The 22820-nt window shown below is 38.9% G+C and overlaps 1 protein-coding gene across 1 annotated transcript in view; it reads right to left on the bottom strand.

Moving 5' to 3' along the window:
- PRRG1 (proline rich and Gla domain 1) overlaps positions 1–22820 on the bottom strand; it is a 150961-nt gene that overhangs the window by 66305 nt on the left and 61836 nt on the right. Inside the window, exon 2 of the mRNA XM_036746804.1 lies at positions 18538–18592. Within this exon, the coding sequence (XP_036602699.1) occupies positions 18538–18547 (10 nt within the window). The 5' untranslated portion in view covers positions 18548–18592. The remainder of the gene's footprint in view (positions 1–18537; positions 18593–22820) is intronic.

Raw genomic sequence — 22820 nt, 5'->3', positions numbered from 1 at the left:
CTTAGGGGTAATGTGAGCTGTCTTTAGAGAGAGAGGACAGGAAGTTCAAATCACCTCTATGTCCTTCCTTTATGGGGAAAGGGAGGGAAAGAGAGAGATGTAAAGGGAAAGGTTATGGGTCCAAATATGGGTAAATGATTAATAAAGGTTCAGAAAAAAGGTCATGCAGAATTTAAAGATTTGATAGCCATGAAATTCTAGTAGTGGAAGGGACTCCTAGAGACCACTTGATCCAATCTTCTCATTTTACAGAAGAGGAAAAAGAGAACCAGGTAGAACTGATTTACCCAAGACCACAAAGCAGTTAATAGCAAAGCCAGGATTAAAGAAAAGGTTAAACATATATCAAAGAGTTTAAAGTGGAGGAGAGAAATCTGATTTTGACATGGATGCTCGTGGCTGCATTCAAATGTGTTTTATTCATTGTTTCCCCACCCACCCAATATTAGCTACATTAAACTAAATTAAATGTATAACTGGTATTATTTATGGCCACTTTGCAAATGGGGAAGGAGCAGAAAGCAGGCAGCTACATGGCACAGTGGATAGAGTGCTGGGCATAGAGTTAGGAAGACCTGAATTCAAATCCAGCCTTAGACACTGAACCTGTTTGCCTCACTTTCCTCATCTGTAAAATGAGATAATAGCATCTATCTCTGAAGAAGAGTGAGATCATAACTGTGAAGCACTTAGCACAGTGCTTGACACACAGGAAGTACCATACCAATGCTAGCTGTTATTAGCACCTTTGTTGTGATCATCATCATTGCTATTAGTTCTGAAATAGTACTGGGGTTTAAAAAGCTGTCACTTTGCTGCCCCGAGAATATTCACCGAAAACATGATCATGATTTCTGGTTAAGATGGCGACACGGCCACGTAGAAAGCCAAGCTCTCCCAGAGCTGACCCAGGCTAAGAACTATCTTCCAAGACCCTCCCCCACGGATACTAGGTTAGCCCTTCCTTTAAAAAGTTCAGAAACCATCCTTCAAACTCAATTGGCTGAAATGCCTAAGGCTCCGACTATGACTATGGCTTTGTTGGTACCTAAGAACAAAAAGAGACGGGGCATGAGAAGTTACCGCTCCCTCCTCCAGCTTCTGAGTTGTATATCAGTGGGACCCACCCAGAAGCAAGGAAGCTATGCCCAATGGAATCAATGCTGCACTTCTGCCAAGTAATCTTTCCCCACTATGGCTAAGCTTTTTTTTTTTTTAACTGGTAAGTGATACACAATTGTTTGAGTTCATTCTAATCTCAAAGCTGAACTACCAGATGGGTCTCCATCAAATGCAGCCTTTTACATTTGGTATAACTGGAAAGACTGGATCAGACAGGCATTGTTGCATTTGGGGAAGGGAGATGAAGAGAAAGGGGAGCCAGGTGGTCTCCAAGCTTCTATCAGCGCTAAACGCTTACAGGAAGGGAGAGTAGAGAGTAAATTGTCTGTGGGCATTCAGCCAATTAAGGAAGATGTGAATGTTCTTGAAGAACCATCGTCTGAGGTGGAGCCAGGGTAACAGAGGGAGATGGCGATCCATCTAAATTCTCCCAACAGCCCCTCCACACGACTTTAAAATGACATATTATACTGAATTCTGGAGAGACGAGGCCAACAAAAGGTTCAGGTGATACATTTTTCCAGTTCAAGACGATTTAGGAGGTCACCAGGAAAGGTGTGTGTCATTGGAGTGGGGGCCAGGCCAGAGAGCAAGCAGCAGGAACACCAGCAATAGCAGCAACAGAAATATCAGGAGCCCTGAGTCCCGAGACAGTAAAGGGATTGGACAGCTTGTCAGAAAGAGTTTAGAAGGGACCCTGAGCTGACACTGGGCACAGGCTGAGATGTTGTTTGGCAACCCTATTGCCCACGCACAGTAGTGGGTTGTATTTCCAGAGCAGAAAGAAGTGCTTGTGGTATATCGCAAAGCAGTGCTGACCCTGGGTCCCAATTCCAGGGCAGAGAGGGACACTAGTGCTTGCAGTTGCAGGGGACTAAGGGCCCTTCCCAGGTAAAGATCAGCGCACAGACTAGGAGAGCACTGATCACATCTCTTCCAGGATAACACCACTTTGGAAAAAACAAAAAAATTCAGACTCCAGAATTAGCTCTGAAAACAGGAGCATGAAACAGACTAAAGCTCGGAATAGCACTTCCCCACTCTCAGGTAAGCACAGTCCAACTGTAATATAAAGTTCAAATCAAGAAACAGGCTGGAAAAATGAGCAAAGAACAACTACAAAAGAACCTGACTACAAAAACCCACCACGGTGACTGGGAATATGAAGACACAAACTCGCTAGACAGTGATGTCAAAATAGCTACAAGCAAAGCCTCAATGGGAAAAAAAATGCAAATTGGACACAAGCCTAAAAAAAATTCATGGAAGAGTTAAGGGACAGATAAGAATGGTTGAAGAAAATTAGGAAAAGAAATGAGAGTGATGCAAGAGAATCATGAAAAGAGAATTAACTGAAAAACCTTAAAAAACAGAAATGGCCAATGGTAAAAGAGGCACAAAAGTTCACTAAAGAAAAGGACTCCTTAAAAAGCAAAACCGGCCAAATGGAAAAAGAGTTACAAAAGCTTGCCGAATACAATAAATAACTAAAAATTAGAATTGGGTAAGTGGAAGCTAATGACTCCAAACAAAGTCAAAAGAATGAAAACAGAAGAAAATGTGAAATACCTCACTGGAAAAACAACTGACCTGGAAAATAGATTTGAGGAGATAATGCAAGAATTATTGGACTCCCTGAAAGCCATGATCTAAAGGAGCCTAGACAACATATTTCGTTACAAAGAAAAACTCCCCTAATATCTTAGAACCAGAGGGCAAAATAGAAATTAAAAGAATCCACCAGTCATTGCCTGAAAGAGATGCCAAAATGAAAACTCCCAAAAATATTATAGCCAAATTCTTGTACTCCTAGGATGAAAAAATATTGCAAGCAGCGAGAAACAGGTAATTCAAAGATCATGGAGTCACACATGCAGTCAGGGTCATAACAAGATTTAGTAGCTTTCATGTGAAAGGAGTAGAGGGTTTGGTATATGATATTCCAGAAAGCAAAGGAGCTAGGATTATAATCAAGAATAAATGACCCAGCAAAACTGAGTACAATCCTTTAGGGGGAAAATGGATACTTAATGGAATAGAGGACTTTAAATCCCATTTCTGATGAAATGACATAAACATGAACAAGAAATCATAAGAGACTTAAGGTTAAACTGTTTACATTCCTGGGAAGATGAAACATGTAACTCCTAAGAACTTAATCATTATTAGAATAATCAGATGGGAGTCTACATAGACAAGAGGACAAGGGTGTGAGTTGAGAATGTTGGGATGATCTCAAAAAAAAAAATGATGCAGAAGGAAGAGCTTTTCCAGTGGAGGGGAAAATAAAGAGTGGTGGGCAATGTTTGAACCTCACTCTCACCAGAACTGGTTTTCAAAGAGGGAAGAAAAAAAAATATACACACACTCAGTGGGGTATAGAAATCTATCTTATTTAACAGGGAAGTAGGAAGGAAAGCTAAGAATTAGGAAGAAAAGGTGGGAAGAGTTATCAAAAAGAGAGTGGATTAAGGGAGGCACTTGTCAGATGCAAAACAATTTTTGAGGAGGGACAGGATAAAAAGAGAGAAGGAAAAACAGAAGAAAACAGAATGGAGGAAAATACAAAGTAATCATAACTATGAATGTGAATGGGATGAACTCATTCACAAAATGGAAGTAAATAGCAGAATGTATTAGAAACCAGAATTCAACAATATATTGCTTAGAAGAAACACACTTGAAACAAAAACACACAGAGTTAAAATAAGGGGTTAGAGTTGAATCTATGATGCTTCAGCCCAAGTCAAAAAGGCAGGGGTAGTAATCATGATCTTAGACAAAGTAAAAGCAAAAATAGACCTAATTAAAAGAGCAAATACACCTTACTAAACAGTGCCATAGACAACGAAGTTAAAAATTTTTGCAGCAAGTTTCTCTGATAAAGGTCTCATTTCTCAAATATATAGGTAATTAAGAAAAATTTATAGAAATAAGAGCAATTCCCTGATCAATAAAAGGTCAAAGGATATGAATAGACCATTTTAAAAAGAAAAAAAAATCAAAACTATCTACAATCACATGAAAAGAATCTCTATTATTGATTAGAGAAATGTAAAATTAAACAACTCTAAGATACTAGACTCATACCTATCAGATTAGCTAACATGATAGAAAAGGAAAATGACAAAGGCTGGAGGGGATATGGAAAAATTAGGACACTAATAATAGCACTGGAATTGTGAATTAGCCCGATCATTCTAGAGAACAATCTGGAACTATGCCCAAAGGCTATAAAACCGTGTATACCCATTGACCCGGCAACACCACTACTAGATCACAAATAGTTCAAAGAAATACCAAAGACATCAAAGAAAACGGAAAAGGACCTATTTGTACAAAAAAAAAATATTTATAGCAGCTCTTTTTGTGGTGGCAAAGAATTGGAAATTGAGGAGATGCCCATCAATTGGGGAATGGCTGAACAAGTTGTGGCACACGACTGTGATGGAATACGATTGGGTGAAATGATGAGCAGGAGGATTTCAGAAAAACCTGAGAAAACTTATTTAAACTGATGCAGAGTGGAGTGAGAAGAACCAGGAGGTCATTTCACACACAGCAGTATTATAATGATGATCAACTGTAAAAGATTTAGCTACTCAATGATCAATATAATGATCCAAGACAATTCCAATGGACTCGTGATGAAAAATGGTAACTACCTCCAGAGAGAGAACTGATGAACTCTGAGTGCAAACTAAACTATGTATTTTTTTCACTTTATTCTTCTTGCTTTTTTGCAACATGGCTAATATAGAAACGTTTTGTCTGATTTCACATGTATAACTGACATCACTACTTGCATTCTCAATACCTAGGGGAAGGGCTAGAGGGAAGGAAAAATTCAGAACTAATTTTTTTAAATGCTAAAAATAAATAGTAAATTAGAGGAAGGAGTGAAAAAAGAACCATGCTCTGAAGTTGATAAATGATCTAATAATTGTAAAGTGCTTAGCCAGGCACATTGTAAGGACTATTGAATGTTAACTATTACTCTTTAAATGCTCTTTAAATGCTGGAAATTATCATGTGTTGAATTTTCATAATTGTTTTATTTGGGAGCAATAGTGATCTTCAGGGTCTAAAAAGCTGTTGAAGGCCTGTGCCACCTCCCCCCAGTCCCTACCAGATTCTAATTTCAGAGCTGAGAACTGTGCCAAAGAAAAGAACTACCTAGGATTTTTTAAATGACATCTGGGAGACCATTAGGAACTCTACCGCATTGATTTTATTAGGACTATTTCGTGGTAAAAGGCACTGGGGATGGAACTTGAGAAGAGCGCTTAATATTACCCCAGGGGCCTAGAATTGGGGAGATGGACAAATATGGCACATATGCCCAAGAAGATTTCTTACAGAGATAAATGGGTCCACCTCAGTTTAAAAAAGTTAAAAGAACCAACAGTATCATTTGAGTTTGTAAGTTTTTTAAATCTTAAATTTTTTTTATAAGGGATGCTTTCTGGGAATATAGCGGAAATTGAGGTGATATAAAAACAGTTTTTAAAAGAAATTCAGGGAATTTCAGGTCTTCCTGATACCATACTCAAGCTACTATATACTCAGTCATGCTGCCTTTCCTGGGTTACCATGGCCAAAGAACTCATTATCCAGTGGCCAACCCTTTGGTAGGGTTGACCTTAGATTAGTCTGAGAGCTGACTTTGAACCTGATAGAAGAGCTTATACTTTAACATAGCCTTCTGAGAATCCAGGACAGGATAAAGCCCTGGAAAACCCTCACTTGGGCAGTTAGGTGGTGCAGTGGACAGGCGCCAGGCCTGGAGGCAGAAAGACCGGAGTTTAGGTCCGGCCTCAGATACTGATTAGCTGTGTGACCCTGGGCAAGTCACTTAACCTGTTTGCCTCAGTTTCCTACATCTATAAAATGAGCTGGAGAAGGAAATGGCAAACCACTACATTATCTTTGCCAAGAAAATCCCAGATGGAGACATGAAGAGTCAGACACAACTGAAACAACTGAACAACAATAATCACACTTGCAGAGGATTAAAAATGACGAGAGAAAGTTTTTATCTTTGAGAAAAGGCAAACATTTGTCAGCAATGGGCTCGAATTCCATTTCAAAGTTTCCTTTACCGTGCTAGATATTCCAGAAGATTGTCATCTTAGAAAAGAAAAAAAGCTTACTGAATATTCAACCAATGTAAGCTACATAACAAATTCAACATAAAAGCATTTAGGATTTTTCTTTTTTTCTTTATTTATAAATTTATTTTTTATTTTTAGTTTACAACACTTAGTTCCACAAGTTTTTGGGTTCCAAATTTTCTCTCTCTTCCTCTCCTCTCCGCTACCTCCCAAGACAGCATGTAATCCAACACAGGTTCTACATATACCTTCACACTGAACTTATATATATAGTAGTCCAAGTTGTAAAGAAGAACTTTAACCAAGACTTCATTATAACCTGGAATGAGTGAGGGGAGCAGAACCAGGAGATCATTATACACGATTACAGACACACGGTATCTGTAAGGACTAACTTTGATAGACTTGACTCCTCTCATCTGCAAGGTTCAAAGACAGCTCCAAAAGACTCATGACAGAAAAAGCTATGCACATCCAGAGAAAGAATGCACATTGAGGCAAACTTTTTGCTCTCTTTTTTTTTCCTTCTTTTTTTTGGTTTCGTTTCTTCTTTCTCATTTACGATTTTCCAATCAGCCTTCTAGAGTGATGGGTAAAATTAATTCTAAAAACAGTTTGACCTTGACATTGGCACAGGAAGGCTATCGCCATTTTAGCCCACCGGAATGCTACATAATATGCCTTAACTAATGAATTGTTTTTCAAGTTGTTCCAACAATTTTTGGTGATGCTTTACAGAAAAATGGATTTTATATATGCTCAATTAAAATGGAATCTTTCATCAACTAAAGAAGAAAAACATTGCAGCTACATGACTAAGAAGATAAAGAGTGGTACACTTTGACAAAGACGTCTTGAGACAGAAAACCATCACGAAAAAACAATAAATTCTACTCAAGTGTGAGCATAAAAGAACAAGTCACTTTCAGAATACTTTTCCAAGGAAGAACTCAGTGGCTTTCTTCATAATATAACCCTGTAAGGAAGACTGAACTTTTATCATTTCTTCTGAAATGCCTAAATGGTTCAGGGAGGAAATGAAAGGGTTGTTACTTAGTCATCCTTGGCAACATTACAATTAGTAACTAACACCTAGCTACTTACTGTCTTATCTTTTTGCTCTTAGCAAAAAGAAAAAGGAAAAATAACTCACTCCATGGTTATTCAGTCTCTCTTAGGAAAAGCAGGCTCTTAGTGTGCCATTAGTAGGCATACAGGACAGAATCCTGTGGATAGAATGTGCCACAGTGAATAGAACCGTAGACCTGGAGTAAGGAAGACCCTCGTTCAAATTTGGCCACAGAAACTTTGTAGCTATTTCACAATTGAAGAAACAAAGACAAACAGAGGTTAAGTGACTTATCCAAAGTTACACACTTAGTAAGTATCTGAGGCCAAATTTGAACTCAAGTTTTCCAAACTTCTAAGGATGCAATGGCTATTATCTTTGTTCATATATCACAGAATTTTGAAGTGAAGAAGGGACTCTTTTATGAACAACGAAATGAAGACCCAGAGAGTGAAAGGGACTTGCTCACAGTCACAAAGACTGGAATTTACATCCCAATATTCTGACTCTAATTCTGGCGATCTTTCCAATTTATTAAGATATTTCTAAGAGTCCTCATTTTATAAGCCATGAAACTTTAGTGGCTTTTGTCCAGCCACTTTCTAGGAGTGTTAAACAATTATCTTTATGAATATAGTTCTAATTACTCAGAAAAGAGGCTGCCAAATGGTCCCTCACTTCCTTAATTTCTTACAGTATGATAATATTCCATATTTGTATACCATTTCTTGTCCAACCCCATTTAAGACTTTAAGGGTACTCCCCTAATTTGCATCTTCTAAAACAGATAAAAATATTTTTGTATTTTCTTAGATTTTCTTTTGCTTCGGATAATCTCTCCTGAATTTACTCTCTCTCTAATTCTCCTATTCCCTTCTCCCTTTCCTCCCCCCTGCCCCCATTTGTCTGTTGAGCGCTATGTATTTCTGTACCCAACTGTGGGTATTCTTCCCTTCTTTGCCCAGTTCGGGCGAGAGTGAGATGCAAGTATTAATTGTTCCTCCCATCATCCTCCTCTCTTTGTTTGCATAAATGTCTACCTGTGTACCCTGATTACCAGAGAGAATTTCCCCTGAATTTCCTCTCCTCCCCACCCCCACTAGATTCCTTTTCCTTTCTCTATTCTCTTAAAATTGAGATAGAAGAGAAGCATTCCCAATCCTTATCTAATTAGACTCTCTCTATAAGCTCTGACGATGATAAGGCTCATAGGGGAAACATGCATTATTTTCCCATGTTAGAATGTGAGCTGTTTATCAAATTCACTTAAACTGTTTGCCTCAGTTTCCTCAACTGCAAAATGGGGATAATAAAAGCACCCACTTCAAAGGGTTGTTCTGAGGATAAAATGAGATATTTTAAAAACACTTAACACAGTCCCTGACATATAACAGGTGATATATCAATGCTAGCTATGAGTAATGTCTTTTATCACTTTTCATTCCTGTTTACCTTTTTATGCTTCTCTTAACACCTATGTTTAAATAAAAGTTTCTGGGGGGGCAGAGCCAAGATGGCGGCTGGTAAGCAGGGACTAGTGTGAGCTCCGTACCCGAGTCCCTCCAAAAACCTATAAAAATGGCTCTGAACCAATTCTAGAACGGCAGAACTCACAGAACAGCAGAAAGAAGCAGGGCTCCAGCCCAGGACAGCCTGGATGGTCTTTGGGTGAGGTCTATTCCACACGGAGCTGGGAGCTGGGAACGGAGTGGACCAGAGCCCAGCCTGAGCGGCATGGACGATCCAGACCAGAAGCCGGGTGGAGGGGGCCCTAGCGCCCTGAATATGTGAGCTGCGGCAGTTACCAGACCCCTCGACCCACAAACACCAAGGACTGCGGAGAAGGTTAGTGGGAAAAGCTGCGGGAGTGGAAGGAGTTCGCGGTTCGGCTTCCAGCCCAGGGGGCAGCGGAGGTGGGGCAGCTACAGCTGTTGTTACTTCCGGCTCCAGGCCCACCTGGTGGGAGGAATTAAGTGGCGGATCAGAGCAGGGGTGCACAGCCTGCCGAAGATCTAAGCCCAGTTCGGGTTGGGTGTTGGAGAAGGAGCAGTGCTAGTGTGGCAGAGCTGGCACCTCCCCCCCAAACGTGGAACATAGAACTCTGTAGTCTACAAGCAGTCATACCCTACTGAAAAACTCAAGGGTCAAGTTAGTGGGTTGGGAATATGGCCAGGCAGTGAAGACGCACCCAGATTCAGTCTCAGACTTTGGATTCTTTCTTTAGTGACAAAGAAGACCAAAACATACAGCCTAAAGAAGACAACAAAGTCATAGAGACTACAACCAAAGCCTCCAAGAAAAACATGAACTGGCCCCAGGCCATAGAAGAGCTCAAAAAGGATTTGGAAAAGCAAGTTAGAGAAGGAGAGGAAAAATTGGGAAGAGAAATGAGAAGGATATGAGAAAACCATGAAAAACAAGTCAATGACTTGCTAAAGGAGACCCAAAAAAATACTGAAAAATACACTGAAGAAAACAACACCTTAAAAAACAGACTAACTCAAATGGCAAAAGAGCTCCAAAAAGCCAATGAGGAGAAGAATGCCTTGAAAGGCAGAATTAGCCAAATGGAAAAGGAGTTCCAAAAGACCACTGAAGAAAATACTACTTTAAAAATTAGATTGGAGCAAGTGGAAGCTAGTGACTTTATGAGAAATCAGGATATTATAAAACAGAACCAAAGGAATGAAAAAATGGAAGACAATGTCAAATATCTCCTTGGAAAAACCACTGACCTGGAAAATAGGTCCAGGAGAGATAATTTAAAAATTATTGGACTACCTGAAAGCCATGATCAAAAAAGAGCCTAGATACCATCTTTCAAGAAATTATCAAGGAGAACTGCCCTGATATTCTAGAGCCACAGGGCAAAATAGAAATTGAAAGAATCCATCGATCGCCTCCTCAAATAGATCCCAAAAAGAAATCTCCTAGGAATATTGTCGCCAAATTCCAGAGCTCCCAGATCAAGGAGAAAATACTGCAAGCAGCCAGAAAGAAACAATTTGAGTATTGTGGAAACCCAATCAGAATAACCCAAGATCTGGCAGCTTCTAAATTAAGAGATCAAAGGGCTGGGAATGCGATATTCTGGAGGTCAATGGAGCTAGGATTAAAACCTAGAATCACCTACCCAGCAAAACTGAGTATCATGTTCCAAGGCAAAATATGGATTTTCAATAAAATAGAGGACTTTCAAGCTTTCTCAGTGAAAAGACCAGAACTGAATAGAAAATTTGACTTTCAAACACAAGAATCAAGAGAAGCATGAAAAGGTAATCAAGAAACGGAAATTGCAAGGGACTTACTAAAGTTGAACTGTTTTGTTTACATTCCTACATGGAAAGAGGATGTGTATGATTCATGAGACCTCAGTATTAGGGTAGTTGAAGGGAATATGCATATATATATATATATATATATATATATATATATATATATGTTTATGTATATATATAAGTGAATATGTATGTATGTGTATATCTATGTGTATATGTATGTATGTGTGTATATATATATATATATGTAAAAGAGAGAGAGCAGACACAGGGTGAGTTGAAGATGAAGGGAAGATATCTAAAAGAAATAAAATGAAATTAAGTGATGAGAGAGCAACATACTGAGAGAGGGAGATAGGGAGAGATAGAATGGGGTGGATTATCTCCCATAAAGGTGGCAAGAGGAAGCAGTTCTGTGGGAGGAGGGGAGAGGGCAGGTGAGGGGGGAATAAGTGAACCTTGCTCTCACCAGATTTGGCCTGAGGGGGAATACCATACATACTCAGTTGGGTATCTTACCCCACAGGGAAGAAGAGGGAGGAAGATAAAAAAAAGGGGGGATGATGGAGGGGAGGGCAGATGGGGGTGGAGGTAATCAAAACAAACACTTTGGAAAGGGGACAGGGTCAAGGGAGAAAATTCAATAAAGCGGGATGGGCTGGGAAGGAGCAAAATGTAGTTAGCCTTTCACAACATGAGTATTGATATAACATAATGATATATAACATATAACATAATGATACGTGTGTGGCCTAGGTTGAATTGCTCGACTTCTTAGGGAGGGTGGGTGGGAAGGGAAGAGGGGAGAGAATTTGGAACTCAAAGTTTTAAAATCAGATGTTCAAAAACAAAAAAAGTTTTTGCATGCAACTAGAAAATAAGATACACAAGGCAATGGGGTGTAGAAATTTATCTTGCCCTACAAGAAAGGAAGGGAAAAGGGGATGAGAGGGGAGGGGGGTGATAGAGGGGAGGGCTGACTGGGGAACAGGGCAACCAGAATATAAGCCATCTTGGAGTGGGGGGGAGGGTAGAAATGGGGAGAAAATTTGTAATTCAAACTGTTGTGAAAATCAATGCTGAAAACCAAATATGTTAAATAAATAAATTTAATTAAAATAAATAAATAAATAAAAGTTTCTACATAGCTCTGGTCTTTTTTTTTTTTAATCAGGAATGTTTGGAAGTTCTCTATGTCATTAAAAGTCCATTTCTCCCCATAGGATTTTACTTAGTTTTTGCTGGATATGTTATTCTTTGTCTTGGGAATACTGTATCCTAAACTCTCCATTCTTTTATGGTGGTAGAAGCTAAATCATTTTTGAACTTGACTGTGGTCCCTCTGTACTTGAATTTTTCTTTTTGGCTGCCTGTAAAACCTTTTTTTTTTAAACCTAGAAGCTCTGGATTTTGATTATGGTGTTCTTAAAAGTTTTTATTTTAGGGTTTCTATCAGGAGGTGACCAGTAGATTCTTCCTATTTCTATTCTACCCTGGTTTGAAATGATCTGGATAGTTTTTTTTTTTAATTTCTTGAAATATGCTGTCTAGGTTCTTTTGGTCATGGCATTTTGATAGCTTAAATGATTCTTATTTTTTTTCTTCTCAATCTGTTTTTGAGGCTAGTTGTTTTGTGATGAGATTCTTTACATTTTTTTTCATTTTTTCCCCACCTTTTGACTTTGTTTCAATATTTAGTAACTCATGGAGTCACTGGCTTCTTTTTGGGTCATTATAATTTTCAGGGAATTTGTTGGCTGGGCAAGGTTTTAATTAGCTTTCCAATTCTTTCTTCCATAGTTCTCATTTAGTTTCTATTTTTTTTTCTCTAAAGTTCTTATTTAATTGATAAAAACATTTTAAACTCTTTAAAAAAACTCTTGCTTCATCTTCTAGTTGAGTTTTCCTTTGAGGAACTACATGTAGATATTTTCGAGTAATTCTAAGTCATCCTAAGCACAAACCATAACAGCTTTTTATGGTTGGATTGTTACTTTTTGTTGTTTCCTCATTCTTCCAACCTACTTCCTGCCTTCAAGCTTGATATTAGGCACTTCTGGAGGGAAGGTTTGGGCTAATCCTGTTGCTTTCTTGGGGGTATTGAGTGTTGTGCTATTCCAAGATCTCAGGCTGGTGATCTGCAAATTTTTAGTCCTCCCAAAGTAGCTACTGCCCTAGCTCTGCTGGAAGTGAGAAAAGGCAGCAAACCATGGTCAAAAAGGCAACCAAAAAAGAAGAGAGAGGAAGAGGAGGAAGAGCTGCCGGAGCCACCAAGAACCCAGTTTTCTGTACATGTTAAAAATTGCCCAACAAAAACTGTGTATTAGCCATTGAATTTAATTCAGTAAATATGTAAGTGCCTGCTTTGGGCAACTCACTAAGGATATAGAGTTGAAATACAACCTAATACAACAAACATTAAATGCCGCTATGTCCAATTTAAAAAAAAAAAATCCAGCACAGAGTCTGGTTACTGCTCCCTGGGTCTGAGCTCTGCAAGTTCTGAACAATAATAGACCAACTGTTGCCTGACACCATCACTATCAGACAGCTGGAAAGCACTGCTGGTTCTAAATAACAGAACTGTAGGCCTCCTTTCGGTTTAGGATTACTTCCCTGGTTATTCCTTTGCAGCGTTCAAACTGGGCTAGAAGCTGGAACTTAAACATATCTCTGTTCCTGGTGCTGGAGTCACACTGCTAATGCTTGCTGCTCAAATTTCTCCTCTCATCCTAGAACTTTCTCACCTTAGAATGCCACAACTGGGCACAGGTACCTTTCTGTAGCCTGTTCCTGAATCTGGAGCTTAGGATGGAGTAGTGGGTGACAAAGCTGCTGGTTGGCACCTGTTCATACTTGGAGCCCCAGTGTGGGTTTGGAACCTCCTGCTGCCCTGCTACTCAGTGGAGTGCTTCTCAAACAATGTACTCCTAGCTAAGCCCCATCCCCAGTGTCAGCAGACTTTCCTTTCTGCCTCCCTATGATTTTTTCTTGGATTTCCCCATCAGGATTCAGGCTGGTAACATTTCAGTCTAATATATGTTTAGAATGGTTTTTGCGGGGAGGCACTCAGCTGTATTGCTACTATGCCATGTTGTATCTAGCAATACGGTCTTGAAACAAGAATTTATTAGTGTATCTTTCTCAGGAGAAGAAAGTCATCATACCCTCATTGACTTCATACACGATTATTTTACACACACAAGTGTTAGAATGTGATGCACCTCAGGGAGTGGTGATTTCCCCATACCTGGAAGTCTTAAGACAGAAGCTGCTTGCCGATAAAGCTCATGCTTTAAGCATGCGTTGAAGTATTTGACCTCTTTGGTTGTGTCCAGGTCTAAATCTATAATTATTATGATTTGCTAGGTAAACAAAGGCTCAATATACAGTGAAATGGATTTCCGAGGCCCAAAGAGTACATGGACATTGGCTGATCATGGGCAGCAATGATTGCCTGATGAGAAATTCAGATCCTTACTCTACCTCTACTGCATTCTCCTTTGGTTAGCTTTTATGGACTTAATTTACAATCTCTTACATGACCATAAAAACATGGAATGATTTTTATAGCATATTTCTTCAAACCAAATGTCCCATGAAATGCTTCTGGTCGCTTTTAAACATACAATAAAACCACCTGTCCCAGTTCCTTTGTTTGCCTCGAACTTGTGAGGAAATCATCCACATGGCTACCTGTACCTTCTAATTTCATTTGGAGTTAAAGCATCGAAACTTACACGATTAAGTGGTATGTGTACTTGTTCGCCACTGGAAAAGGATCTCACATTTGGAATGTCAACAGTTAAGCCCATGTTTAGGGGAAGTCTACAAAGAGTGATTCTTAACACTTCTTGGCCACCATTGTTGCTGAAAGAGAAAGTGGTCATGCAAAACTAAGTGTCCTTTGGAATTTTGGTTCCATAATTTGACACAGCCAAGACACATCACCAAGAAGTCTGTTTACCAGTAATGAGCCTTCGTGTATTTAGCTTTACCTGCCATCACAGACAGATATAGTCTCAGAGCCCAATTAAAGCCTTTTAAGCATGATAGACCCTGCTGGGGATTGCTCTCTGGTAGCAGAACCTATCATCATGTATTTGCACTGGTTGTCCTTCATGCCTGGGATGCTCTCTTTTCTTATCTCCAATTGTTGTAATCCCTAGATTTCCTTTAAAACTCATATAAAGTGTATGAGAATGTTCCAGATCCCCCCAGGTGCTTGTTTGTTCCTCCCCGAAAGCAGTTATATAGCACCTACTATGTACCAGGCACTGGGCTAGGTATTTGACAAATATTGCCTCATTTCATCCTCACAACCATCCTGAGAGGCTGGTGCTCTTATTATCCACATTTTGCAACTGAGGAAACTGAGATAAAGAGGTTAGGTGACTTGCCCAGGATCATATAGTTAGCACTTAGCCTAGTGTCTGAAACAGAGTAGCCTATATAAATGCTTATTCTCTTCCTTTCCCCAACCCTAGTATTCAAGTCACTGTTCTATTGGAAGAAGGAAGGTATCTTCATCGGAAACCCTGAGCTAAAAAGCAGCTAAGACTCCTAGGAAAAATGGCCAAAAACTGGCCCAACTTCACCAACTTTTGGGTACAGGGATCCCTAAGACTAAATCAGAATCCCTAGAGCTTCTGCCAGTGCGTGTACCACACCCACCGATGGAAGAAACCCAACATTAGACTAATCTGTTTTCTACTACCCAAAGAAACAAACACTGAAAACGCGGGTCTTGAGCACAGACAGTAATGAATTCGTCTTGGCAGCTTCCCAGAGGATAAAGAATACTGTTTTTCACAGAATAAATAATTTAAAGTAGTTCAATCTCTTCTTTGTTTCATTCAACAGCCTGAAATTACTTAATAAGTTTTAAATCAGACTAATATAAAAACTCCTGCAATCTTGTTAGTCAAAGAAGTCCTACAACACAGTTGTTTTAGTGTTACTTTGCAAACCAACAAGCATGTATTAGGCAGCTAGTATGTGCCAAGCACAGTGTTTCTAGGGATACAAAGAAAAAAATGAAATAGCCTCTGCCCTCAAAAGTCTTGGTTCTATCAGGGAAACAACATGTACACATGTAGGAATATGCAAAACAAATACAAGAAGCAGGAGACTGTGCACAAATGGAGGAAGTGGTAGAAAGAGCAAGCATAGCATGAACCTCCCTTTTATCTGAACCAAACAAAGGGGGATTGAACACACATACACACACACACACACACACACACACACACACACACACACACGAGTTTTGGTGTTAAAAAAAAGCATTCAAGTCAATGGAAAAACAGGAATGGACAGAAAGCAGTTTCCAGAGGAAAGGGAGAATTGAGACAGGAATAATCAAGAGCTAAACAAACTTTTAACTACAGAAGACTGATGGGGGAGGGGGGAAGAAAGGGTAGAAGAACAGGATCTGACAACCCCAATTATAGATTACTAGCATAAACCATATTCTCTTTTTTTCAACATCTTATTTTATTTTGTAAGGAAGAGAAAAGGAAGGTAAAGAGAGGAAAATTAAAAGGGTTATAAGGAAGGGAAAAACACTACTCTCAATAAGAACCATGAATGTAAACAGGATGAAGTCACCCACAGAAAAGGAAGATAGTGAGTGACATAGATTAGAAAGAGAATCCAACCACTTATGGCTTACAAGAAATTCATTTGAAACATGAAGATTCACATGGGGTTGAGTCGAATCTTACATTTCAGATAAATTAAAAAAGTAGGGGTGGAGATCATGATCTCAGATAAGGCAATAAAAACACATAGAAGAAATAAGGAGGAAACTACAATATGCTTCATGGGTCAATAGATAATGAAATAAAAATCAATGTCAAATATCAATATATACTAAATGACACTGTATATAAAAATTTCAAGCAAAAGCTCATTTAATTACGGGGAGTAACAGACAGCAAAAAAAAGATTCCCCTTTCAGAAAAAAAAATCCAAGAAAATTATACGAGAAAGAGAATGAATAGAATTTTGGAAAAGTTAGGCATATGAAGGCTTAGGTAATCACTAAATGGGGATCATGAAGAGTACACATAATTCTTACTTTTGTACGATAGCTTTACCACAAAGCTATCCATATCACTAGGGTACAAAGAACTCATAACAAATAATAGAAAAGCAAGTATGTTAAACATATCCTTTACTAGCCAGAACAGAATAAAAACTATCATCAGTAAGATACATTTGAAGAAAGAATTCAAACTTAAATGGATACTAAACAATATAATCCTAAAAAAGTGTGGACCAAAGAACAAATGATGGAAACAACAGTTTTACCAAAGGAAAATATAGCAATAAAACAACAAACTGAAACTTTTAGGATGTAGCCCAGGGCTGTCCAAAATGCAGCTGCAGTGCGATTTATGCAGCCTGCCTACAAGCATAGAAATTTACATAAATGCTTTAGTAAATGAAGCCGAGCTACTGCAGAGCTCTCCCTAAAACAGCAGATCAAAATATATTGTCTATTGTTTCAATAAAAACCTGAGGTTGGACAGCCCTGATGTAGCCAAAAAAGTCCTAAGGGGGAAATTGACAACTATAATCACTTCCGTCAACCAAAGAAGCAAGTATTATATCTCAAAAGCAGTAATCATCAAAACTACTGAGTACTAATTAAAGTTTAGCAAAACTGTTCAGTGGAACAGATTAGGTAAACAAGACCAAGAAGCATTCTAACAGTGGCACACCATTTGATAAACCCAAGCCACTGTCTACTAGAGTAAGGATTTATTACATGAGAAAAGCTGTTCAGAAAACCACAAAATAATCTGGTACAAGTTAATCTAGTCTAGTCAAAGAATCTTTACAGCAAATTTCTCTCATAATAGTCTGATAGCCAAGAAATAGTTAATATTTATGAAGTAAATAAAGTGTTTAAGGTTTGGAAAGAATTTTACCTATACTATATCATTTGATATTCAAAACCACTTCATGAAGTAGGTGCCACTATTATCCGTCTTTTACAGATGAAGAGAACTAAGGCTCAATAGAGGTTAGGTGACTTACCCAGGATCGCAGAACTAGCAAATATTTGAGATAGACCACTGCTTCATTGTTGGTGGAACCATGAAGTAGGCCAAACATTTGGGAATGCAGTTGAGAACTATACCCCCAAAGTCACTATACCATGTATACCCTATATGATCCACCACGGACCACAACAGCCCCAGAGAGGACAGAGATAGGCGTGAAAGAGGTATATGCACAAAAAATATTTCTATATGTGCATGAAGTATTAAGACCTGGGTTTGAATCTCACCGCTGACACTAGTTGTGTGATCTTTGGCAAATCACTTCCCTCCCTGAGTCTTAATTTCCTCATCTATAAAACAGGCACACGGTTCTCAGAATCAAGTACAATAATGAGTGTAAAGCACAGGAAACTTTAAAGTGCTAAAAATGTGAGCTATGATTATTTTATGGTGATGAATATTTAGCCATGAGCTCCATAATACAAGATGAGCAAATGTCTTCTTTTCCTTTAGGCCCAGGATAACAATAAAACTATGTAAAATCTGAGGGGGAGAGTTGTTACTAATCAGGACCAGTATTAATTTAGAATCCCTCTTTCTCCCTTCATCAATGACTACATGGTAGCTCTCCAAAGGGGAAAGAAATGAAAGAGGAGGAGGGAGAAGGGAGGCATATTTCTGCCCTTGTTTGTAGGAGGCCACAGGCAGAAGTGGTTTTATTAGCTGCATGTGGTTTGCTCCAGGTCATTTACTTCACATACCTGGGTTGGGCTGAGGTTGAATTTACCCACTCAGGTACAAACCTTGTGATACAACAGAAGAAAAAAAAAAGTTCCCACAAAAGAACTTGCCATTAAAAATAGAATTATCCAGCCTGGGGGTAAGCTAATCCTAAAACAACTTGCAACATTAACACCACCTAAAAGTAAAGAGTAACTTACCTCTCTCCATGACTTTTCTCTTTGGTTTTAGGTAGGCCCTTGGATGATAATGACCCTGTATAAAACATGATATAAACATATCATCAGTTTTGCAAAGGTTAACTTGTGAATTAGGATGAGTTTCCTGAAGTTCTGATTCTTATACAGTAAATGTGAGCATTTCCTTTTGGTCTATATCAAACCACTTGATCTTAATATTAATCTTTTCTTTCTGACTTAAATACAAAAGACAAGCTGTCTAACCTCAGTGCAAAGTTCATAGTTGCCCTCTGGACATATTTCTTCTCCAGCCTCCACTCCCTACTCCCCACCCCCAAGCTGAAGTTTCTATTGCTGACCAAAAGAGAGAGAAAGAAAGAGAGAGACAGAGAGAGACAGAAAGTTACGTACCACTTTACTTAACTCTCAGCTGTAGAAAATGCCTAGAGATTCCAGCTACAGCTTATATTCCTGCATATTCTCCTTATCAACTTGTCTGTTCTCCATCCCTTGGACAACTATAGTTTAATTCTCTATTAAGTTCAATGTATTTTCTGCACATTAACTGAAAGCATCACCCTCTGGGATGCTAATGAAATTGACAGAGTCATGATTAAGCACAGCATTCCAGGCAAGCTATTACTATTAAACTATCTAATTTAATGATTAGATAGGCAGTATGGTGTATTGGATAAAATCCAGCTGAGAGTCCGGAAGATCTAGGTTGACATCCCTAACTGTGACACATACTGGCTGTGTGGCCCTACTTAACTCAGACCATAAGTTGCAGATTACTATAGATTGCATTATTAAAGCTAGTTTCCTCTCTACACCAATGAAATCACACAAAAACGTCTTTAATGAACAGAGAATTAACAGTGGACATAGAATAGAGTACTTAAGAGAAAAAATACACACACAAATACAAAAGTATGCAAGGGTAAAAAAAAATCCTGCTCTGTTTAATTTTTCCCAAAGGCATGAACAAAACATACACAGGCTGAAAAAATTCAACAGTGGTCTTACTCAAACAGCATTGAACCCTTAATGAAGAGAGGAAACAATCAATTAACTAGCCATTTTTTGGTGGGGTACCAGTCATTACTGAATACTTCAAGGGCAATAAAAGAAGCATAAGACACGGTCTCTGCCCACAAGTTTATGACTTACATGAGGATAAGTAACATGCCTATAGGAAGCAATTAGAAGCAAAACCAATATAAATTGTGCTAAATTGTATAGTAGGTGATGTCAAATAAAATATGGACTAGAAGCACACATTCTAAATCCTGGCCTTCTCAACAACTGGCTTGTTGACCTTGCGCAAATAAAACTCTTTGTGACTCAGTCTGCTTATGTGTAAATTAAAGGAGATAACCTATTTCCTTTTCCCCAGAACATAACAGTACATCTTCAATAAAGGTACTAGCATCAAATATAAACTCTTTGGCTTTTAAAGTCTTTCCCAAGCTAGTCCCAGTTATCTTTCCAGCTTCACTGTATGTTATTTCTATTCTCACCTTTCTCCCTTAATTCTATGATGCCATTAAACAGGCTTTCTCTCTGATCCTCACACATGGCACTTCATCTACCATATCTATGTCTATGCACTGGCATTTTCCCAAGTATGGAATGTATCCCCTCCTCACTTCTACCTCAATGAGTTCCCTCTCTTATAACTCAAGTACCACTGTCTACATGAAGCCTTTCCTGTTGTTCCCAAATGCAAGTGCCCTTGATCACAAACTAATCTGTAGTTAACTATGTGGTTTTGATTTATGTTGAGAGATGCAGCATAATATACAGCCAATAGAGCAATGATCTTAGTGTCGGAAAGATCTTAGTTTAAGTCCCACACCAGATTAATTGACTGTTATCTTAAAAGTATATGGTGTTTGGTGTACAAATGTTAGAGCACGATTTGGTAAATCTGTAGGTGACCCAGGAGATAATAGTCCGAATCTGAGGTTATATATACAGTGATGAATGTTTCAGTCCTAAAGTAAAAATGGCTTTCTCCTGCAAACCCGACTTAAAAAAAGAGTAAGAATTTGTCCAGTCCTTCCCTTGTGAATTTGTTCAGGAGCAGCCCCCTTCTGCAGGGCTGGGGGCTGGATTAGCACCAGAGGGTCATGACTGCCTTTAATGCAGCAGCTACAGTGGTACTAGTGCAAAGATATAAAACCTACCCATCAGAACTATCCAAATGTAGATGCTTTTCATGGCTCACACTGCTGGTCTTTACAGCATTTTAGGTTTTGCAACATGTTTCCATAGACTATACTTCATTTGACTTCCCATAGTAACTGAAAGTAGGGAGGAAAAGTGATTTTTTTTTTAAATAGATGCAGAAATTGAGGATTACAAAGGTTCAATGACTGCCCAAGGTCACAAAAGTGGCCATCAGAACTAGAATCCACATCTTGAGTCCTCTTGCTAGTGATGAAAACGACAAATAACAACAACAAGGATTTACGTAGGGCTAACTATGCACCAAGCGGGCAGCTGAGTGAGTGACCGGCCTGGAGTCAGGAAGACTGATCTTCCTGAGGTCAAATGTGTCCTCAGACGCTTACCAGCTGGGCAAGTTAGACTCTGTTTGCCTCGGTTTCCTCATCTGTCAAATGAGCTGGAGAATGAAATGGCAAAACCCTCTCGTATCTTTGCCAAGAAAACCCCAAAGGAGAGTAAGACATGACTCAGGAACAACAGCAACAACCATGCCAGGCACTGCGCTAAGACCTTTGCAGTTATTGTGTCATTTGATCCTTATGACAACCCTGGGGGATGTGGGGTGCTGTTATCACCCCTATTTACTGATGAAACCGAAGGAAACAGGGGGGAAAGGACTTGCCCAGAGTCACACAAATCTTGAGGCCACATTTGAACTCGGGTCTTCCTGACTAGGCCCAGAAGAACTTTATCCACTGTGCAATTTTTTTGATGTACTCTGTAATGAAATTTATACTGGCCTCCTTGCTGTCTTCTTACAAGACACCCTATCTCTGAACTCTGTGAATTTTCACTGGCTGGCTCCCATAACTGGACCTCTTTCCTTCCTCATCTCCAACTCCTGGCTTCTTTCAAGTCTCAGCTAACATCCTATCTTTTACAAGAAGTCTTTCCTCCATCTTAGTGCCTCCCTTCCTTCTGCGGATTATTTCTAAAGTATGCTGTATATATCTTGCTTGTACTAAGTTGTTTGCAGGTTTTCTTCCCCCTTAGAGTCTCCTTGAGAACATGAACCGCCTCATACTTTTCTTTGTATCCCCAGTACTTAGAATAATCCCTGGTACTCTGTAGGAGCTTATTAGATGCTTATTAATTTGCTTTGTTGATTGACCTGATTTTAAAAACATTTATCTTTTGTTTTTCCATCACCTGAAATTTCCCCTGTATTCCTCCACTATCCCAAAGAGCCATCCAATCTAACAATGATTAAAAAGGAAAAAAAAAAACAATTAGCAAAACTGATTAATACATTGAAAAAAAATGAAAATATAAGCAACGTTAATCAATGTTATACTGTAATAACATTGAATAAAATTATGCTATACACAAATGAATTGGAAGTGAAAAGGAGGAGAAAAAAATACAACTCTCAAATCCTTCATGTGAGATTAGGAAACTTCCAGAATTAAAACTTCTGCTAAAATTTCTTCTGGCTGCCTGCAATATCATCTCTTTTATTACTCTAAAATCAATGAGTCTGTTCCCTTAGTGGCATATCTAATGCACCCTCAAGATTTCCTGCCCATAATTTGTAAGGCCAAGAATTAATTATCACCTGCTCCTGAGTCAGCCTCTACAGAGACTCCCGTGTACCTAGCCAATGTGGAAACTGATCTTTTCACCAATGAATGTGGAAAACTGAGAATAAGCCATAATGAGAGAACAGAGGAAAACTGAGACACTTACAAAGCACATATAGGATGTGGGGTGGTGGGAGGAGGGAGGAAAAAAGCCTAGCCCAAAGAGAAGCTGAAGTGTTCTGACAAGCTCTCTACAAAAGATGCTTTCATTCTGATCTCCTTCCTGATATCATGGTCCTCTTTGAGAAGGAAGGATGAACAACAACCTGTGAGTTGTAGTAGCAACCCCACTGGGGAACTGTCTAGTTCCAGTTGAGCAACACAGCTCCCTCCCTCCTTCCTTATCATGAGCAACTCCATTTTGTGATTAAATGGTTTTTATAAAACTAAGCTGTTTTTCTGTAATAATTTTCCACAATAGTTTTCTGGAATAATTTACACAATACAAAATGCACAAGATTACAAAGGAAACCAATTACATCAAAATACCTT

Source organism: Trichosurus vulpecula, chromosome 2 (genome assembly GCF_011100635.1).
Source record: "Trichosurus vulpecula isolate mTriVul1 chromosome 2, mTriVul1.pri, whole genome shotgun sequence".
Classification (NCBI taxonomy): Eukaryota; Metazoa; Chordata; class Mammalia; order Diprotodontia; family Phalangeridae; genus Trichosurus; species Trichosurus vulpecula.
The sequence above is the reverse complement of the archived record's forward strand: the minus strand, read 5'-3'. Positions and strand labels throughout refer to the sequence as shown.